This window comes from Ursus maritimus, unplaced genomic scaffold (genome assembly GCF_017311325.1).
Source record: "Ursus maritimus isolate PB19 unplaced genomic scaffold, ASM1731132v1 scaffold_2, whole genome shotgun sequence".
Lineage (NCBI taxonomy): Eukaryota > Metazoa > Chordata > Mammalia > Carnivora > Ursidae > Ursus > Ursus maritimus.
Window position 1 is genome coordinate 87,218,192 of NW_024424452.1, and position 21,469 is coordinate 87,239,660.

Here is a 21,469-nt window from a genome sequence, read left to right on the forward strand (position 1 = left end):
AAGTGAATGGTAATGACAGCACTCCACATTTCAAAACCTGCGGGATGCAGCTAGAGTGGACTTAGATAAAAAACGAAGTGTCCTTGCCATTCCCCTGAGCCTTCAGACTTCCAAACAGACTTGCGCTTTCAATACAATGGCTACTGTCCACACGTGGCTAGTTACATTTAAATAATTAAAATGAAAAATTCAGTTCTCCGGTTGCACTGGCCACATTTCAAGTGCTGCATAGTCACAGGGGGCTAGAAGTTGTCATACTGGACAGGGCAGATTATAGAAAATTCCCATCTTTGCAGAAAGTTCTCTTTGGCAATGCTTCTCTAGAGTTTGCCAGGGAAATTCCAGTATGTCAACTTCACTGAGTGTCCAGGTTTCAATCGGCCAACCTAGCAGACTATTTACACCAGAATCTCAGGAAAGTAAAGTCATATTGATAACTCTGGCTCTACTAGTGATCCAATTTCACTTTACGTGGTCAAACATCTTTAGAATTTATTCACATCTGTGCTCCCCACACTCTTGACAATACTGATTGGTGAGGCCTTGTAATTCTTTCAGTGTATTGGTTTCCTCTCCCACTTCAGACTAGGTCTTGTACATCCTTGTCTGGGCTACATCCAGATCTAGTCTTGTTATGGACATGGAGATATTAAGAGTGATGGGAGTGGGTCCTACAGAAACTGGCATTCCCTTGGACAGGACTCTCCCTGGTGCAGATATTGAAAGGTGTTCAAGCAGACGAAGACTTCCCTTAGGTGGGAGGAGGGGTTTCCTCCGTCAGAAAGGCGGGTCCAAAGGAATTGAGGAGGTCAAAGTTTTCAGCCTCACCTGTTTCCCGGTCCTGTCCCAGTCCTACTCCTCCTATAAGTGCCCTTGATTTAGCATTAGAGACTGGTGGGCCAAGCGCTCTATTGACCCTGCCACTCTAGAACCCATATGCTACCCTGGTTTCTTAGCCATATCTGCCCTGTAATGATAAGAAATGAAGGATCCCTTGAAAATTGGTATAAAGGCTTTTGAAAGAATCTGACACTAGAACCTTCCCTGAGTTACTGGTAGTTTTCTAGGACATATCTAGGGATGATTCTGATTAAACTTGAACCTCTCCCATGAACAACTCCTGTCACTGAAATCTTCTAAAATGCAGTCTATACACCACTCAGCATGACATTCTCTAATTCTAAATAATTCTGTAATTAATGTATATTTGTATATTTTCTGTGTGTGTCTGTGTATAGTACATATTTAATTATATTGTAAGCTTTGTGAGGACAAGATTATCTCACAGCATTTAGTAAATTCATGTTCACTAACTTCCTGAGGACATTCTTGCTCACTCTGGCATTTCATACTAGACAAGTGGCAGCGGTTGTGCCTGAGGTTCCTTGAGAATGGGGGCGGGAGGGTGGGTCTGAGGGGCGTCTCAGTGTGGAGCAGCCAGGACATGAAGGACCTCCAGGGGCTCCTATGGTCAAGCGGAGTTCCCTCATGAAACAGCTGTCCGGGCACTCACGGTCCACAGACTTTGGGGCTGTCTGCCAGTTTTGCTAATCATTCACCACCCTCGGTTCCCTTCTCAGCTACTTGTGGGCCGTGTCTGCTTTGGGACGGGTGATTCCTATCTTCAAAGCCTGGGATCAGGGTGTTCGTGTTTTAATGACCAACATGCAGTGCTGGTGCCTGGCCAAGGTGGGGGCCTGAGCATCCCAGATGGGACCTTAAGTGGAGCTACTTGTCCTCATACGTGCCACTTCCAACCTGGCATTGCTGTTGGGTCAGTGCTGCTCATCTCCATCCTCCTCTGACCACTGCTTCACAGCTGTCAGGAGTGGCCAAACATGGGAGATAAATGTGGTGGTCAGGAGATGAATGGCATCTGCTTGTCCCTCAACATCTACTATGTCCATTAAACCCACAGCACTGAGGAGCTGATCAATTACTAGTGACCCCAAATAGTCTTTTCTGACACCTGCAGTCCATTCTAGGTGGAACTGGGCTACTCAGAAACACACACTGGCTCTTTGCTGATGGTAAATACTTAGTGGAACAATGGGTTTTGCTGTACTGAGAGCCAGTTCCCCTCAGAGCAGCTCAACAATTTCCCAGGTCAAGGCAAGAACCACAGAGAGTACCAGAGATTTCTCCTCCCTAGTCCACTCTATCACAGTGTCATACTCTTGGCTTCCCTCAGTACCCCCTCTCCCTGAGCATTCACCTCTTTGAAGTTCGGTGGGTGTTTTGACCACTAGCTAAAAAGGAAAAAATGTGGGGTGACAAAATCATTCCTTTCTATGCAAAACCCCCAAGTGTTTCCCTTCCTCCTCCTCCTCCTCTATCCCCCACCCCCAACTTAGAGAACACAGATACCATAGTTCTTTCTTTTCTTTAATAGAGAAGCCAGAAGCCAATTAGGGGAAAACTGGGACTGGAATTCTGGAATCAATTTCCAGTCATTTTTCCCCAAAAGCTGGGATTTTACAGCAAAATGTTAACAGTGGTTATCATCAGATTTGGAACTGCAGGTGCTTATTTTTGTCTATTTTGCTTATGGATTTTTCCAAATTTCTTTCTATAAAGTTTATGTGTTAGTTTTGCATTTGCTTGGGTATTCCAGCTACAATAGCAAACAGATGTGAAAATTTCCATTGCTCAAGAAAAACAGTTCATTCCTTGTTTATTTATAGTCCAAAATGAGTGTTCCTGAACAATGTATAGGTTTCCTAGGAGGAGTAATCCAGGAAAACTGTTCCTTCCATCCTAGGGCTCCTCCATCCTCAACAACATACAGTAAGCTGTGATATTCTGTATAAAGCCAGAGAAAGGAAAATAACATGGAAGAGTATGTGAGGGAGGATTTTATGGGCGAGACCAGGAAGTAATCTGTATCATTTCCATTTATATCCCATTGGCTAGAATTCAGTTGCAAGGCTACATCTAACTGCAAGGCAGAGTAGGAAATGTAGTTTATCAATGCACAAAGGAAGAAAAGGAAATGAATATAGTGAATTGCTGGCCAATGTATGCCACGCTTGTGTAAGAAAGGAAAATTGAAATTAAAATGGAATAAGGAAGTCAAGTCCCTCTGTAAGCAATCTTCAGCTCTCTCTTATACAGCACTTTTACATTCAAATCCTCACTCTTCCACTATCAAGAAATGGTCTTCATCCCCAAGGGCATGGGTGGATTGATTTTTTTTCTTTCTGATATTAAGTGGGTGCAGGAAAGGGAGATAGGTGGTGAGGGCTCAGAATCAGTGCTGTGACCTGGGTGTCAACACTCCTCCTCCCCACTGAAGGTGCTATTAGCATACAGGTGCTGCCTCTCTGCCCCACAGCATTGCTCTACTCTGAAGACAAATCATTATGCATAAGACTGTGATGTCAGCATCCTTCATGTTGAATGATGAATTTCCTCCTCCTCTACATACCTGTCACTCTCAGAGTTACTCCTATTCCATATACCTCTTGCAATTAACCCAGAACCACTGTGTGCCAGAGGCCTGCCTCACATTCCCTGTACCTTGCTCTCTACCATCCCCTCTAAATGAAGACTCTTGCCCTGGATGCATTGCCTTAGATGCAACTGGCTATCATCTACTGCTTAGGACTTTTTCTCCCTATATGTATGAGACAGAGAGCAAATGATAATTTGAAAATAAAGTTGATGAGCTAATTCACATTAAATATAAGTAGCTCACTGAATCTACTTGTCTAAACATATCTCCATTTTAACAACAAATCACACCTTAACATCCGAAAATTGGCCTCAAAAAGTGGCTTTTCAAGTTTATCTACTATCTACTAGAAAGAGATTTGGGGGCAGGTGAGGGACTTTCTCAGTGGTCCCCCCAAATCTGTTACAGAAAAATACAGAGGCTAGGTAGATGCTCCATGTGCATATATGTAATCACATCCGAAAAAATTTTATAAACTTCCATGTCTGGAAAGAATATAATTGCTTTCAATATATGGCCAAAGACGTGAGTATGGGTTCTTAAAAGATGCACAAAGCCCAGGCCTTTTCTGGGTAATCTCCAGTTCATGTACCTCTCTATTGCTCCTCTAAGCACTAGACAGGAGAGGAAGAAAGCAGGCCATGGAAGAGAGAAAGACAATGTGACCAGAAGCAAAAAGTCCAAACACAGAGCTCATGAGAGCATATACTCACAGGTGCATACTAGGAAATATTCATCTTTCTTTTTTTGGCAGAAGTCAGTTTGTTCCCAGTGTACTAGAATGGAATGGAACAATGAGACACGTATCACCAAAAGTATAGGCTCCTGTCCAGAACTTTGCATTCTCTCTGGGAGTAGTGGGCAGAGGTAGATGATAAAAGTAGGTAGAAGTTAGCTCTGAATATGCAGTCCAAAACTTGAAGGGCCCACAACAGAGAGGAGAGAAGAGAGGTCCTGAATTTTGGTCCTCACTCTGTAGTAAGACAGACCTGTAATATCATGGGAAAGTTCATAGGTCATTTATATCCAGGGCTATATCTTTTCTATTATGGACTGTATCAGGCCACAGTGGTCTTTAAGGCCATGACAGTCTATGACTCACTCCTCTATCCTTCATGGCCCCCCAGGAATAAAGGAATATGGGCCAGGCTGTGGAAAATATCCTACGGAGGTTTGCTGAAGATAGTGATTGGTTCCATCTTAACAGTTTATGTGGTCTTCTGTCTTGATGATATGATGGTACTCATGGACAAGAAGAATGCACTGAGATTTATGTACCCCAAAGAGTGGCAGCACCTCACCATGTTCATCCTCCTCACCCTCAATGGCTGTGTAGATGTCATGAGCAAGAACTTGCTGCCTCGGAGGTGTGTGCTTCTAGAAAAATGCACCCTGGTCCTGACCTTCTATGTGCTTCTGCTGTTGTTGATGTCACATGTCCAGAACTCAACAGGGATAGAGCTTCAGACACACTGTCTGCTCATCTTGGTGGTGTTTCTATTGATGCTGGTGTTGACTATAGAGCTGTGGACTCCTGACACATTTCACCTCTTGCTGATTGAGACTTTTCTGTTTCTGATGATGGGCTCCTGGCTGATACAGGTGGGCTTTATTCTGTATAAGCCAGTCACTGGCTACCCATGGCAGGATGATGACATCAGTGACATCATGTTTATCACCACCTTCTTCTGTTGGCATGTGATGATCAATGCTTCGTGTCTGCTGGGAATCTATGGCATCTCTTCCCTTTGGTATCGTCATTACTGTCCCAGCTTGAAGCTGATGGCATCCAAAGAAGCTCCACATCACAAGGGATCCCTCTACAAATTGCTGCAGGGAGTGGAGCAGTCCGAGAAAGAAGACCAGGCTCTTCTCCTTTCAAAAAGCTCTTCCTGAGACAAGGCCTAGAATGCCTGGCACATTGTCCACCCACCTTCCTCCTCGCAGGTTCTCTCAGACATGTGCACTGTACGTTTTTGGTCCCCAGTGAAGGTAATGGCCACAAAGGAGCACAGTTGGTCTCCATCTGCTGGTGTATCTCCTGCCCTTGAATGTCTAATTGCTGAGGAGATGAGGAGAGAGGAGTCTGAGAAAGGGATGCTGATGGGATTGGTGGGATGGTGGGGAGAGCACCAGGGAAGTAGGTGAGTGTGCAAGAAAAGCCACGGGGGACAGAAGATGCAACAGAAGGGAGGATTTCAATGGGAGGAGAGCAGAGTCCAGCAGTCATTTCGTCACCACCTACTTCTCCAGGTTTTACTAAAGGAATAAAGACTTCTCAGAAAACAAAACTACAATGTTGGGTATTTCTGTTTTCCAACTAAAGTGACAATACCATGTGGAAACAGATGTGGTATAATGCACTTATCCCACCCTCTTGAAATGATAAGAATCTCATGTATACTTTTTAACTTGGATAGAGTCCTATCATTTCAAATTTTGTACATACAGTGAGAATTGGTACTTTCATATCACAATTTTTCAAGTTTCCATAAGCCAAATTTTCATTAAATGCCATCACATGTCTTATACCTGACTTCTCATCTAGCCAAAGCAAGGTGCTTATGAGCTACTTTTTTTTACCAGAAGTCCCACCAGCAATCGACTAGATTCAAATTTACTATATGCTACACTTGTGCCTTTGCCAAAAAACATGGTGTATGATTTAGAAAAAGCCAGTGCCCACCATATATTTAGTACACAGAGTTATTTTATATTCAGCGTTAAATCTCCTTGCACTGCTACCACCACCAATTCCTTCTCCAGAAAAATTTCTTCTGCTCCTTTGACCTAGAACTCAGGAACTCGTCTAATTCTCCTCTGGCTCTGATACATTCAGCTACGTCTTGTTTCTCATGGGCAAGTTTTGCCTCACCGAAAGGTAAGCTCCTTAAGAGTAGAGAATTTTTCATATCCTAGTTACCTAATTTGCTTTGCATCTTCCGGGATATAACATTGTCCTCTGCATGACTGAAGCTCAATAAAGTTTCTTTGGCTTCCAGAGCCTCCATTTCCTGTCTCTGCTAAATATAATGTTTGACTGCTCCGTGAACTCCCAGAGAGGCATCTACAGTCTAAAGTACAAATCATCTGAGTGGTGGGTCCACTCTTCCTGGTCTGTGTATAAAAAAACCCCACTGACCTATTTGAAATAGTTTCTCTATATATCATTGCTTAGTATATCTGCATCAGGTACCCCCAGCTGGCTTTTTAGAACTTTCTACAACTAAGACTCTGACGGACTAATTTGTGCAAAGAATCATGGCTGGCCAGAGGCAGGACAGAGACTTAAGCTGCTAGGTCTGAAAGTCAAGTCCCTTCTTCTGTTGCCTGGGCTCCAATGACTTCTCTGCAGAAGAAGGGTTGACTGATCCAGACAAGGAAATGAGGAGAAAGTAGGCAGCGAGGAGACCCAGTGTGCATGAGTAGAACAGTGCAATTATACCCCCTCCTCCTAAAGAGTTGATTTATCTCTACCCCGTGGATCCTTGGGTTATGGAGAGGCTGACGGTTCCCTGAACTTCTGCCTGGGGCTTACATTTTTGGGTACAGGTCAGAGCGGAGTCTGAGACAACATGCTTCTTTGAGTATTTCTAATCCTTCGTGTTTCTCCTGTTACACCTAATTCCTGAGTGCTTTCCCATTGTTTTTTTTTTTTGGGGGGGGGTGGCTTCCAATTTTTTTTATTGCCATTTTTTAATATACTCATGGTAAATGATGAAGAACTAGAGAAAACACCTCATGGTTCTTAACAAGTTATTTGTGCCCCAGTTCTAAACTGCTAACGAAATCTCTAATAATAAGTGAATTTCTCCTAACATAATACACCATAAAACATATCTTCCAGGCAACATATCTGGAAGAAACATATTTAAATTAAATGTACTTCCAGTCAAAAAATTCTCCACGTGATTTAATGGAATTCAACAAATCTATTCTAAAACATATCTGGGACAGAAACATAGAGAAGAGCCTAGATCTTTTTTTTTTTCTGAGAAGAAAAAAAATGAGGAATAAATTGCTTTGCCAGCTTTTATAATACCTTATAAGTATTCAATAATTGTAACTGTGGTGTAGGACCAAGCGAGTATCATCATAGAGCCTTAAATCCACATAGTGTAATGAAACAGAGACTCCAGCAACAGAAATATGTAGTGGGAGAATTAAATACATGTTAAAAATGGTGTCTTCAAATAATGCAAGGAATAATTGGCTCTCCACTTGGAAAAACAAAACAAACAAACAAGCTAAAGTTTTACCTCATACGACACACACACACACGAATTATAGATAGACTGAAAAGTTACACATGAGCAACAAGACTATAAAAATATTTTGAAGGGATTGAAGGATATTTTAAAATAAAAGACAAGAAAATTTTTCTTGAGAAAAATAAACTCTGAAAAGATTACCCATTTTATTTAGATTTCCTATAACTAAAAGACATAAAAGAAAGAGATAAAGGGGACACCGTGAAGAATATTTTCAACACATTGAACAGAAAAAAATAATCCAATACCCAGAATATATGGAGGTGTTCAAACATTAACAAAAAAAGAGCAACCTAATATTAAAAAAAAAATGGGCAGGGGCGCCTGGGTGGCACAGCGGTTAAGCGTCTGCCTTCGGCTCACGGCATGATCCCGGCGATCTGGGATCGAGCCCCACATCAGGCTCTTCCGCTATGAGCCTGCTTCCTCCTCTCCCACTCCCCCTGCTTGTGTTCCCTTTCTCGCTGGCTGTCTCTATCTGTGTTAAATAAATAAATAAAATCTTTTAAAAAAAATGGGCAGAAGATAGAAATGACTGTCTCAGAACAAATGGCTAACCAACATTTTAAAAAAATTGTTAATACTAACAATTTTAAGAAACTAACCAATTTTAAGAAAAAGCAGATTTTTAAAAAGTACGTTCTTTTTTTCACTGTCAAGTTGTCAAAAATTGTCAAAAGTATTAAAGAAATAATACTATCCATTGCTGGAGAAGATGCAGGGAAAGAGATGTAGGGAATTATCATACATGGTCTACGTTTCCTTGAGATCTGTTTGGCTGAGTGTGCCAGAATTTAAAGTGTACATATCCTTCAAGCAAACAATTCCACTCTTGCTGCCTGCAGTGGACATCTGTCATATAAGCCTAACACCATCTTTGAAAGAGCCTCCCAACATTTTGGACAATTTCCACATTATCAGGCCTGCTTTTTTGGTAGATTTTGATTTTTAATCCTTAGCCTCCCTTGTAGCTAGCTAGGATACACTGTGACCAGTTAGAGACACCCACTTAAGACTTCAACTCACAAATGAGCAATGTAAGGAAATTGGCTATGCATGGGGTTTCTGTTCCGTAGAAGAGTAGTGGCAAAGATAGGAACCTATGTTCATCATTATACTGGTCTGCCCCATAGTTCTGGGGTTAGTGCCACCCCATTTTGTGAACTAACTTAACTTTTTAAATAAATTCTTCCTCTCAAACTAGCCAGAATAGATCCTTATTGTCTATAGCTAGGAACTCTGATACAGTATCTAGAATAAACCTATATAAAGGGCATGTTCCAGAATGGTCACTGAAGCATTTTTTTTTCTATCAAGAACTTTAAATAATAAACTTTCACCAGTAGGGAAATTGTTAAATAATTTATGGAGCACTATATAAGAATTAAAAAGAACAGGGGAGATCTGTATGCCCTCACATCAGGATCTCCAAAATGAAGTGAAAAAAGCTAACTCCAAAAAACACAGAGTGTATGATCCAGATTTTGGAGACAGGTATGTTCTTGTTAACCTCAGAAGGTCTTAATTTTTCTCCTTATACCTGCCAAGAATGGTCAGGACCACAGGGCAATCAGGAGAGATGGTCTCCTGATGGTATGGTGACTCACTTCACTTAACATATCCTACAGAAAACTCTCCATCCATTTGAATACTAATCTAATACTATTGGATTTTAACCTATAACTAATGCGACCATATGTAATTTATCACTCAAACCTGGACACTTGAGAAAGAAAAGGCAAAATTAATATTTGCACTGGGACAACAGGTAAAAACCAAACTGCTACAGACACGTCGGGATTTATGGTTACCCTACTTCTAACCCAAAAAGAGATGTGCTGTATATCTTCAGTTTGCCCCTCCAAATCCACTTTTCACTTCCATCCTGGTCTCTTTCCCAGGAGACTGCCCTGGTCTGTAGCACATCACTGAGCTCATTATCCTCTGGCTTCAAGCAACATTTAGTCAATGACGAGCACCAGAAGGATGATGGATAAGACACTGAGATTAGAGTTTTTATTCTTTTAGCTTCTGTTTCTGGGGTCACCTCAGGCTGGTAGTACCCTGCCCCCACGACACCATCGGTATCAGTTTCCTAGGCTACCATAACAAATTACCACAAACTTAGTGGCTTAAAACAGAAATCTACTCTCTCACAGTTCTGGATGCCGAAAGTCTAAAATCAAGGTGTTAATTCCTTCCAGAAGCTCTCAGGGAGAATCTGTCCCATATTTCTCCCCTAGCTTCTGATGACTGCTGGCAGTCCTCGGCATTCCTTGGCTTGTAGATACATACTCAAATCTCTGCTTCCATTTTCACATTGTCTTCTCTTCTGCATTCTTCTGTGTCTCAGGTCTTCCTCAGACTTTCTCATAAAATTACCTGTCATTGGATTTAGAGCCTACCCTAAAACCAAGATGATTTCATCTCAAGACCCTCAACTTAATTATATCCGCAAAGACCGTTTTGTCAAATAAGGTCATCTTTACAGGTTCTGGGGGTTAGGGCTTGGAAATATCTTTTTGGGGGCCACCATTCAACCCACTACACTGTCCTTGCATATACCAGAACTTCTCCTATTCTATGTCCCTTGGGGCCTAGAGTTAAGAACAGCTCCAACTGTTACTCAGCTATCTCTAGTGGTCTCCTCCTTCTACCCTGCTGACATCTGCATAAGAAGAACCTTTATGAAACTGTCCTTGAACTATACCAATTTGTGTTGCCATCTATTTCCTGTTGGGACCCTGACTGAAACACCAGTGGACCAATTGCACAGGAGGTCAGAATCCTTAAATACAATTCACCCTCAGATATTTGGAATAGTGACAAGAGAAAAACTACAACTGAATTTCACAAATGTGAACATACAATGAAGGAGACTAATTTGTAAACATGTGAGTAATAAATTAAGGGGATCTTCCAAATTCAATCAAGACAACTGAAGGATTAAATTATTAAAAAATCCTAAATGGCTACTATTTTCCAGGTACTATGCAGGGATTAGCAATACACCAAGGAGAAAGATACAAAGATGTATACGTTTATACTGCAACTTATAATAAGGAATGGAAAGGAGGATTGGGTGGTGTGGTAAGCAGAATTCTAAGATGGCGCCCATGACTCCTGCCCCTGGCATACATGCTCTGTACAATCTCCTCCCCTTGAACAGGACCAGTGAATATACAGGGTTTTCACTCCCATGATTGGTTACTAATTGTTTGAGTTTGAATTACTGAAAAGAGAGATTGTCCTGGATCGTCTGACTTTGTCAGGTGAGGTCTTTAGAAGAAGGTAAATCATCAAGGAGATGTACTCCTGTTGGCCTAAAAGAAAGCCAACAGCCATGTTGTGATCTTCCTGTGGGGGATCACATGGCAAGGAACTGTGAGCAACCTCTAGATGCTGGGAGCCGTCTTGGCTGACAGCCGGCAAGAAAACAATAGCTTCAGTCTTAGAACTGCAAGGAGCTGAATTTTGCCAACAACCAGTGAGCTTGCAAGAGGACCCTGAGCCTCTGATCAGAATCATAGCCCCAGCCAACACCTTGATTTCAGCTTGGTGAGATTACAGCAGAGGTCTCAGCAAACCCATACCAGATTCCCAATCCATGGAAACTGTGAGATAATAAATGCATCGCTTACATTCCTAAATTTATGTGAATGTGTTATGCAGCAATAGAAAACTAATATAGCTGGTATTAGTTTTAGGTGAAGATGTATCCAGCACTGGTCAGTGATTAGAAACACTGTATCTCATTAAGATATGTGGCCCATTGCTGAACGATTGTAACCAAAATGAAACAGGGATCCTAATGAGAAGCTTTAGGACCATCAAGTTCTTTTGCTCTCTGTCTATAAATCATAAGGCAGCTTCTGTGAACTTAGTTTCCTGGGCTCCAGAAACAGTGGCTTGGACAGGGCTCGTGAGAATAATTCTAGACTTTGAGATACTGAAGGCAGAGGAGAGAACTGGTTGGGAGAAATCAACTTAACCCTTCAGGTAGTTTGTCACATCAAAGTTGATGGCTGGGTGTTGAATTTACATGAGCTTCCTGGGGCCTCTTGGAGCTTGGCAGACAATGTATACTAACTGATTTAAGACAGATAAACCCTTAAATCTTATTGGCTTAACACAAAAGAAGGTTATTTCTCCCATGCTTATGAGCCTTCTACCTGGTCTTTCAAATACGACTCCTCCCATCTTATGACTTGGTCCTTCTCCAGTGCCTCACAGTCCTCTGTAATCAACCAGTAGATATGGAAAAAGAAAGGGTGAAGGATAGGAGGAAGTTTCTAGAGGTCCTGTCTTGAAGTGGTGTACATCACTTCCACACACATTTCACTGGCCCAAACTCAGTCACTGAGTGGCTGGGAAGTGTGGTCCCAGAAACACCCTACACTGTGGGAGGGGAGCAAGAGTATTCAGTGGTCAGATAGCTGTATCTCTCACGGGAAATTTTGGAATTTACCATGGGGTGCCCAAATTACAGAATTAAGAATTCTGAACAAGAGAGAGCAAAGGTTAACTCCTAATTTGAGCACACATATCTGGTGTAGAAGAGAAATGATCTATGGAAAAACAGACTCAGGGTCCTTGAGTTCTGTCCTCAGCCATAGGTATGAGTTAGTCACATAGTTATAAAGGAAGAAATAGGTATAACGGAGGTAAGGTGAGTATATACTTCCACCTTGCCAAAAGTTCCCAGAACAAAAAGAAACTTGCAGCTGTTGAAATGTGATCGTCAAAAAGTACCTGAAATCAATTACATAAACTGTGAAACCTAAGTCGTAATTATGCAATGAGGTCTAAAGCTCATGTTTTAGAAAAACTCAAAGAGGAAAATTATGGGCTGGTGTGCCAAAAGAAATAAAGTACATACATCCTTTCAAACTAAGAAATTAGAATGCCGTTTTCCATCTTCTGTGAGCCTTGTTTTGGTAAGTCAATGACAAACCCCAGGCTTAGTAACCCTTATTTGAAATAAGATGAAAGTTTGGCCCATCAACAGATGGGCTATCTCTGACCTTGCGCATATTTCCATGGACCCACTTCCTGTGTAGTTCGGCTTGATTTCCCAGCCTCTGGCTTTCTTTCTTTCTTTGGTTTATTTTTGCCTGGCAGCAAGGTGAGTTGCAATCATCCTTTGTTGATGATGACGATGATGACACCCCTCCTGAACAGAAAGGAGATAAATTAAAAGATGCTTTTGGAAGGCACCATACTAAAACCCCACAGCTATTAAGAAGTTTATAGTGTAGTTCTCTAGATGCCATTTTTTAAAAAGATTTTATTTATCTATTTGAGAGAGAGAGAACAAGCAGTGGGGAGGGGCAGAGGGAGAGAGGGAAGCAGGCTTCCCGCTGACCAGGAAGCCTGATGCAGGGCTCCATCCCAGAACCCGGAGACCATGACCTGAGCTGAAGGCAGACGCCTAACCAACTGAGCCACCCAGGCACCCTGCTACATGCCATTTTTGACCAAACTTCTATCTCCTCCATGATCTGTTATTTTCACTTAAACTTTAAAATTCACTCAACATGTCATTCCATACTGTCTAAATCTGCACAATCCAATATGGTAGCTGCTAACCACATGCAGGTATAGTGTGCTTGTAATATGGCTTGTCCGAACTGAGATGTGCTGTAAGTATAAAATATACACTGGAGTTTGATGACTTAGTATGAAATGAGGAATCCGACATACTTCATTTATAATTTTTATATCAATTACATGTTGAAATAACATTTTGGATATATTGGGTAAAAATAATATCTCATTAAAATTAATTTCACCATTTTATGTTTTCAATGTGCTGTTAGAAAATGTAAAATTACATGTAATATTTGATTTCTATGGAACAGAGGTAGTCCAAACAGTTTCTAATGTCTGTTGTGTGTGTGTGTGTGTGTGTGTGTGTATGCAGAGGTGTATGCCTTCAACTAAATCGTAAGCTCTTTGAGGGTAAGAACTATGTCATATACTTTTTTATATGCCCTGTTATACTCAGTAGAATCCACAGCAGTAGCAAATTCTCATTTACTGAATTCCTAAAGACCTTTTTGCTCATTCTAGCATTTCATGCTCATTCTAGCATTTCATGCCACACATGTGGGAGGGTGGCGGGAGGGTGGGTCTGAGAGGCGTCTCAGTGTGGAGCAGCCAGGACATGAAGGACCTCCAGGGGCTCCTATGGTCAAGCGGAGTTCCCTCATGAAACAGCTGTCCGGGCACTCACGGTCCACAGACTTTGGGGCTGTCTGCCAGTTTTGCTAATCATTCACCACCCTCGGTTTCCTTCTTAGCTACTTGTGGGCCGTGTCTGCTTTGGGACGGGTGATTCCTATCTTCAAAGCCTGGGGTCAGGATGTTCGTGTTTTAATGACCAACATGCAGTGCTGGTGCCTGGCCAAGGTGGGGGCCTGAGCATCCCAGATGGGACCTTAAGTGGAGCTACTTGTCCTCATACGTGCCACTTCCAACCTGGCATTGCTGTTGGGTCAGTGCTGCTCATCTCCCTCCTCCCCTGACCACTAGCAACCAGCTCACAGCTGCCAGAAACAACTGGGGAGATGAGTGTGGGAGCTGGAGTGAACCCTGCTGCCCTCACTTCATATGGACCACAGCCTTAAAGTATGAGGAGCAACATTAAAAGTGACTAAATGCAGCTCCCTGGGGCCTGTAGAGAATGCATCCCCCAGCCCAGCCCAGCCCTACTATTACTTAGGGCAGAACCCTGTGCTTCTCCCAGAACAAGTCCAAAACACCAAAGAGAGTCCCTGGGGTCCTCTCCTCCCTGACTCACTTTAGAAGAGTCACTCAGATTTTCCCTTTGAATCTCCCTGCTCCGAGCATCGAGCTCTTCAAGCATTTTGATACTTCACCAAAATGAAGATACAAACGGGAGATAAATATGCTCACTTCTGTGCAACAATATTCATGCTATTTTATTTTCATTTCAATAGAAAGTTAAGTTCAACACTCAATTTTTTCAGATAAGAGGTATGACATTCAGCAAATAAAGGGAGAACTGGAATTAGAACCCGATTTATGAATTCTGGTTGATTCATTTTTTACTGCCTTATGCTGCGTTCTTAAAACTGCATTTCAATACCTCAATGGTGGCAATGGTCACCTCCAGATTACAGGATTAAAGATGATTTTTAATGTTCTTTTTGCTTATATATTACCCGATTTTTCTACAATGACTATACATTAATTGAAAAAAAAAAAAAACCCACCTGGGGTGCCTGGGTGGCTTGGTCAGTTAAACATCTGACTCAGGGTCCTAAGATCAAGCCCCCCATCGGGCTTCACACTGGGTGTGGAGCCTGCTTAAGATTCTCTCCCCTCTCCCTATGCCATTCCTCCATCCCCACTCACTCTCAAAAATAAAAACAAAAAACCACCTAAAACTAAATTTCAAAATAAGCAAATTCCTTCATAAAGCAGAATTAAGATTCTTTTTTCCAACTTGCCTTCACACTCAAATCTTAGCCTCACTGAATCTCTCAATAGTAAGAAGCAGTCTGAATTATTGTCATCCTCAAGGGCAGAGAGAGATTTAATTTTTCTGGAATTAAGTGAACTTGAGGAGAAGTTCCTTGGATGGATAGGAGTGAGGGCTCAGAGACAGTGCTATGACCTGGGGTAAATTCTCCTCCTCTCTTCTAGGGGCACTGTCGGCATACAAGGGCTGCCTCTCTGCGCCCCCCCCCCCCGGCATTGCTTGTACTATGAGGACCGGCGATTACGCAGAAGACTGTGATGTCAGCATGGTTCATGCTGAGTGATAAACTTCCTTCCCCTGTAGCACAATTGCCACGCCCTGAAAAACTCCTCTATTTCGGTACCTACTGCAATAAACCCCAAACCATGTGTGGGCTCAGGGCATGCCTCACATTCCCTGTATCTTTTTTCTCCACCATCCTCTCTGCTTCATTTTCATTATTTTTTTCCCTCTCTGCTTTATACTCAGCTGCCTATTACCCATTACCTAGGAATCTGTCTTCTGAGATGCATTAGACACTAGTGGAGTAACAGATAAATGAAGCTGATGGGCTAAGTCACATTCAAATAAAACGTCCGACACCAACTCACTGGAGTCATTCACTCAACAGTATCTGCATTTTAAGGATTTGATCTTAATCCCTTGTATCAGTTAGGGATGAATCTTGGGGGCAAAGTGATATGAAATATGAATTTCTTATGGGTATTAGACCTTATAGATTTGTAGGGAAGAAGTCTATGGAAGGCTGCTAAGTAAAGAGGCCCGAGGTCATTTCAGGTCAACGTGGCAGCAGTCAGGAAGAATACTACATGAAGTTAGGCAGGAGCAAGGACAAACCAAACCTCTGAGGACAAAATGGGGCCTGTGTCTGCCTCTCACCATCTCATACTTCCATGGCAATACTTCAGTGGCAAGAGAGCTGCAGAAGAAGCTGGTGCCCTGACTCTAAGAGAAGTGAAGGGAGCTATAGGCTGGGTGCTGCCTATGCCGAGATGAGCCCCTGGCTCAAGAACAGAATGCATGAGCTACAGTGGCTCCTGGCATCCTACACCTTCGGAGTGCTCGGATTGCCGCTGCTCTTCCACCTTCAGATGCTCACGTAAACTTTTCTTGTAGCCAACCCAACCTGGAACCATCTGAAGAAGGAAATTCTAGGAAATATGGCTTAAGCTTAGTGAGGTTGACACACTACAGAACCACCACAGTCCCTGAAAATCAATTATGAAAAGGTAGCTTTTTGTATCCATTTATTGGCCAGTTGGGGTAGGGGCACAGATGGATACGTGAAGTAAGAGGAGGAGATGCAGGGAGATTTCTTGGGGATCTTTAGAATGTGTCTATAAAAGAAGAACAGAAAAGCCAGATTGACGCTAGGTGTGTATTATACGGTCACATACCCAAATGTTTGTAAATATAGGTGTTCAGAAAAAAAACCCTTACAACTGGACCAAAGCTATATCTGAATGGCCAGGCTACCTCAGGATAGCACAGCAACTCCTACCCCTATCCCATGCCCCTCTCTCCTTGTTTGAGTGCTAGGCAGCACAAGGGGCAGGAAGCCATGGGAGAAAGGGACAGGTGTGCACAGAAGTACCTCAAGGGCCACAGAAAGGAGCCTCTAAAAGCACATTCACAAGCGTTCTTCTTTGGCAGAAGTCAAGTTAGTTCCCAATGTACCAGAATGGAATGGAACAATGAGGCTTTACTCCACCACAGGCGTAGGCTTGTTCAAGAAACATTTCCTCTGTGGGGGAGCAGTGGGTGGGGTGAGATGATAAAAGTTGGTGGAAGGCAATTCTTTCCAAAGGCCAGACCTTAAAGTGTTCCCAGAAGGTGTGGACTTGCCCATACTTTGCTCTTCTCTCCTCTGTTAGACAGATCTGTAGTTCAATGGGAACCTTTATTGGTCATGTGTACCCAGGATTATTTCTAATCGTATATGCACTGTATCAGGCAATAGTAGCCTCCAAAGCTGTGATATTCAAAGACTCTCTCCTGGATCGTTCATGCCATCCTAGGAAGGAGGGAAGATGGGCCAGGCTGTGGAAAATATCCTACGGAGGTTTGCTGAAGATGGTGACTGGCTCCATCTTGATAGCTTACGAGATCAGCTGCATTAAAGGAGGATTGATACTGATGAACAGAGAGTTGCCACCGAGATTTATGTACCCCAAACAGTGGCAGCACCTCACCATGTTCATCCTCCTCACCCTCAACGGCTGTGTAGATGTCATGAGCAAGAACTTGCTGCCTCGGAGGTGTGTGCTTCTAGAAAAATGCACCCTGGTCCTGACCTTCTATGTGCTTCTGCTGTTGTTGATGTCACATGTCCAGAACTCAACAGGGATAGAGCTTCAGACACACTGTCTGCTCATCTTGGTGGTGTTTCTATTGATGCTGGTGTTGACTATAGAGCTGTGGACTCCTGACACATTTCACCTCTTGCTGATTGAGACTTTTCTGTTTCTGATGATGGGCTCCTGGCTGATACAGGCGGGCTTTATTCTGTATAAGCCAGTCACTGGCTACCCATGGCAGGATGATGACATCAGTGACATCATGTTTATCACCACCTTCTTCTGTTGGCATGTGATGATCAATGCTTCGTGTCTGCTGGGAATCTATGGCATCTCTTCCCTTTGGTATCGTCGTTACTGTCCCAGCTTGAAGCTGATGGCATCCAAAGAAGCTCCACATCACAAGGGATCCCTCTACAAATTGCTGCAGGGAGTGGAGCAGTCCGAGAAAGAAGACCAGGCTCTTCTCCTTTCAAAAAGCTCTTCCTGAGACAAGGCCTAGAATGCCTGGCACATTGTCCACCCACCTTCCTCCTCGCAGGTTTTCTCAGACATGTGCACTGTACCCTTTTTGGTCCCCAGTGAAGGTAATGGCCACAAAGGAGCACAGTTGGTCTCCATCTGCTGGTGTATCTCCTGTCCTTGAATGTCTAATTGCTGAGGAGATGAGGAGAGAGGAGTCTGAGAAAGGGATGCTGATGGGATTGGTGGGGTGGTGGGGAGAGCACCAGGGAAGTAGGTGAGTGTGCAAGAAAAGCCACGGGGGACAGAAGATGCAATAGAAGGGAGGATTTCAACGGGAGGAGAGCAGAGTCCAGCAGTCGTTCCGTCACCACCTACTTCTCCAGGTACAGGTGATTGCCTTTCACCTGAGAGTATAATGATTTCTCACAATTCAAAACTGGAATCATTCAAACCTCATCCTGATAAAAGAAAGTGGGTACTTCAGTTCGCTTACCAAAGTTGCACCACCATGTGGAAGTAATATAAACAATTTAGAATTAATTTGTAGTGGTTGAAAGTGTGCTTTGTATCCCCCTCCTACTTTTAAGGATTGCCTTCATTTCAAATCCAAATTAATAAAGTGAGACTTTATAAATGCTTTAATTTAGTAACACTTCAGATGTACAGAATTCAAATATATAGAATTCAAATGCTCGGTACTTCTTCAACTTCCTATTTTATTACTCCTGTTCCATTCAAAGCTTATCTATTTCACCACCACCACCTCTACCGGTGTAATTTCCTGGATTGCATCCTTGCGTCTTTGTAAATTTCACTCCCTTGCATCTCACAGAAAGCCATCAGACAATCACATTTACCATGTTATCTGGTACCCGTGTAATTTCCTGGATTGTATCCTTGCGTCTTTGTATATTTCACTCCCTTGCATCTCACAGAAAGCCATCAGACAATCACATTTACCATGTTATCTGGTACCCAGCATAAAACCCACCTTCACCCTCACCCCACTGAGCACCCCCAAGGAGGCCTTCTCCAAGAACTCTTACTAACTCCTTTGTTCTGGAACTCTGAGGTACTTATACGAAATCCACCTTGTTAAGTTGTTCATACAGCTGATATACTGTGCTTTATACTGTCTCTGAAATCATTTCTTTTGGGGAGGTTTTTCTTACCACCTTAAGACTCCTAAAGGGTAGGAACTTTGCCAGATCCAAGTTACATAACTTCCTATATATGCACCAAATATGTAGCATAGGTAATGCTTAATAAGGGCTTATTTGCTTCCAGAATCTCTGCCTACCCCGGTTCCTTCTAAATGTTTTTCAGGACAGGTCCAGGGTTCTGTGAACCTCCGGGAAACACCAACAGTCCTAAAGCCTGAGTCATCTCCTTAGTAATGGGCCCACTCTCTTCCTTGTTCCTGGGATAACAAAATCCACCAGCCTATTTCTAAATTGTTTACTCTGTTATTGCTTTTTAATCCTCCAAAGTGTTTCTATAAGGAACTCCTGAAAACTGAGACCCAGCAGGTTGACTTACCCACATCTTAGAGCCGGTACAAGGCAAGAGAGGAATTCAAGTACAGGTGTGTCTGACTCAGGCCAGTGGCTGTGTCCTCTGGGCCACAGTGACTTTGCTAATAGCAATGGTGAAGGAAGTGATACTCAAACTGAAATTGTTTTAAAAAAGAAAGAAGGAAAAAAGGGAGGAAGGAAGAAAAATGGTCACCCAAAAGGCCCACCTGGAACGAGTGGCACTGTGTAAATACTCCAGATGTCCCCATAAAGGGCGTGTTCGTGTCTGTGTCAGATTTCTGTCCACCACCCAATCCCCCCAGCCCGGCCTCCCCTGGGAGTGAGAATCTGGCAGACTCTCAACTTCTGGCTGGGTCTTAAATTTCTGGGCTCAGATCCGAGTGAGGGCTGAGGATAAGACTTGTTTGTAACCACGTTTTCTGATCCTCGCCATTTCTCCCTTAACTCTTGGGCTCTAGACTCTTCTTGGTAGATGTTCTTCTCTCTTTACCTCTTGCACACACTGGTGGGAGATGAGGAAAAAGTACCAAACACTCTTAAGCTGCTCTTTCCTAGTCATTTGAAGCCTAATTTTATAATAATAAACAAACCTCTGGTAATCAGTTGGTAATCCCAACATAGTATCTCTTAGATATACAGTGTAGGTAATAAACTTGCATGTTATTAACTTACTATATTTGAGATAATAACACAGAGGCCCTCCCCTCCAAGGCCAGTCAGAAAAAAAAATTCCCTCTTAAGCTTCGGGGAGATTCTCACAAAATTACACCAGAGGGCGCTACGATCACACCGCCCCAGCCAAGCCTCTGGCTCTCCAACCTTGTAAACAAGTCTCCTCTGAACTGGTTCAAAAGTGGGGGGAGGGGAAAGGAGGTCAGGAAAAATAAGGAACTAAGTCTATGTATTGCCCAAGCAAGCATCCCCAGAACATATCCCAGGGTTGTTTGTTTCCCATTAAAATCTGGCATGTGAACGTGAAGTAAACAGGGATTCAAATCAACTAATGGGATAGAGGGTAGGGAGGCAGGACTGTGGAATCAGTTGAGGCTATCTCTGGGGAAAGTACCAACTAAAGGACACACTCTGGTCCAAACAATTTTTTTAACCACAATGCTTAATTACCTAAGCTTTTAAAAATAAGCTTCACTAATGTTCCAACCAATCTAGAGAACAAAAGAGATCCATACATAGAGAATAAGGAACAAGATTCATCTACGAAAATCCCAGGTTCATGAAATAATTAAACTGGGGACAGATGATTAAGTATGCAGAATGAGCCCTTTCCTCAGTGGGTACAAGAGGGATTGCAGTGTTGTGGAGGTGGTGGCCCAGGAACGTACCCACAGCAACCTGAGGAGACTGGAGGAAGGGAAACGCAAAAGGCTCTCAAGGGAGTTGCACCTGGCAAGTGCATTTGGCTGTGAAATCCTGCCCTAAGGTGACTTCAGCAAGCTACCACAGGTTACAGGCGCCAGTCTCCTCACTGCAGAATGATGTGCAGATTAGTTCCGGAAGTGCACAGCTTTAATTTTCTCAGGACTTCTTTCCCCGTGTTGTTACCAAAGATGAACTTAATTCCTCCCAGCTCCCCAGGTTCCTATTGGAGTCAAGATTTGGAGTAGGGCTCAAGCCCAAAACTTCAGTCATAACACACACTTTGGGAAATGGAGTGTCCCGTATTTTGAGTGATTTCAAGGGACCTTCAACAAACCTCAAATTAGGCTAAAGAACAAATAGCTGAGACCTGAACTTCTAGTTTCCTAACCTGAGCTTAAGAATATCAAACAATCAGTCTAGGGCCATACCATCCTGGATGCACCCCATTTCCTTGAATCTGGGAAGCTCAGCAGCGTCAGGCCTGGTTAGTACTTGGATGGGAGAATACCAAACAACCAGGAAGGATATAAAGAACAATTCTTTTGTGTTCAGTGGTCGGTACT

The 21,469-nt window shown here is 42.9% G+C and overlaps 3 protein-coding genes across 3 annotated transcripts in view; 2 read left to right on the forward strand and 1 right to left on the reverse strand.

Annotated features, from left to right (window-relative positions):
* The window catches only part of RGSL1 (regulator of G protein signaling like 1), a gene marked incomplete at its 5' end in the record, with an annotated part of 122,444 nt that extends 109,586 nt beyond the window's left edge, over positions 1-12,858 (reverse strand). The window contains one exon of the mRNA XM_040634501.1: positions 12,750-12,858. Within this exon, the coding sequence (XP_040490435.1) occupies positions 12,750-12,858 (109 nt within the window). The remainder of the gene's footprint in view (positions 1-12,749) is intronic.
* On the forward strand, positions 4,241-5,375 carry LOC103672428 (transmembrane epididymal protein 1-like). Its single transcript, XM_008701126.2, has one exon. The coding sequence runs from the start codon at positions 4,454-4,456 to the stop codon at positions 5,348-5,350; it is 897 nt and encodes a 298-aa protein (XP_008699348.2). The 5' UTR covers positions 4,241-4,453; the 3' UTR covers positions 5,351-5,375.
* Positions 12,859-16,472: 3,614 nt separating the features above from the next.
* Positions 16,473-18,468, forward strand: LOC103672427 (transmembrane epididymal protein 1A-like). The gene has a single exon (XM_008701125.2). It carries the CDS (start codon positions 17,123-17,125, stop codon positions 18,017-18,019), a length of 897 nt encoding a protein of 298 aa, XP_008699347.2. The 5' UTR covers positions 16,473-17,122; the 3' UTR covers positions 18,020-18,468.
* The last annotated feature ends 3,001 nt before the right edge of the window (positions 18,469-21,469 follow it).

Coding starts and splice junctions, on each gene's coding strand:
- LOC103672428 (XM_008701126.2), top strand. CDS start 4,454: ATGGGAAAGTTCATAGGTCATTTATATCCAGGGCTATATCTTTTCTAT.
- LOC103672427 (XM_008701125.2), top strand. CDS start 17,123: ATGGGAACCTTTATTGGTCATGTGTACCCAGGATTATTTCTAATCGTA.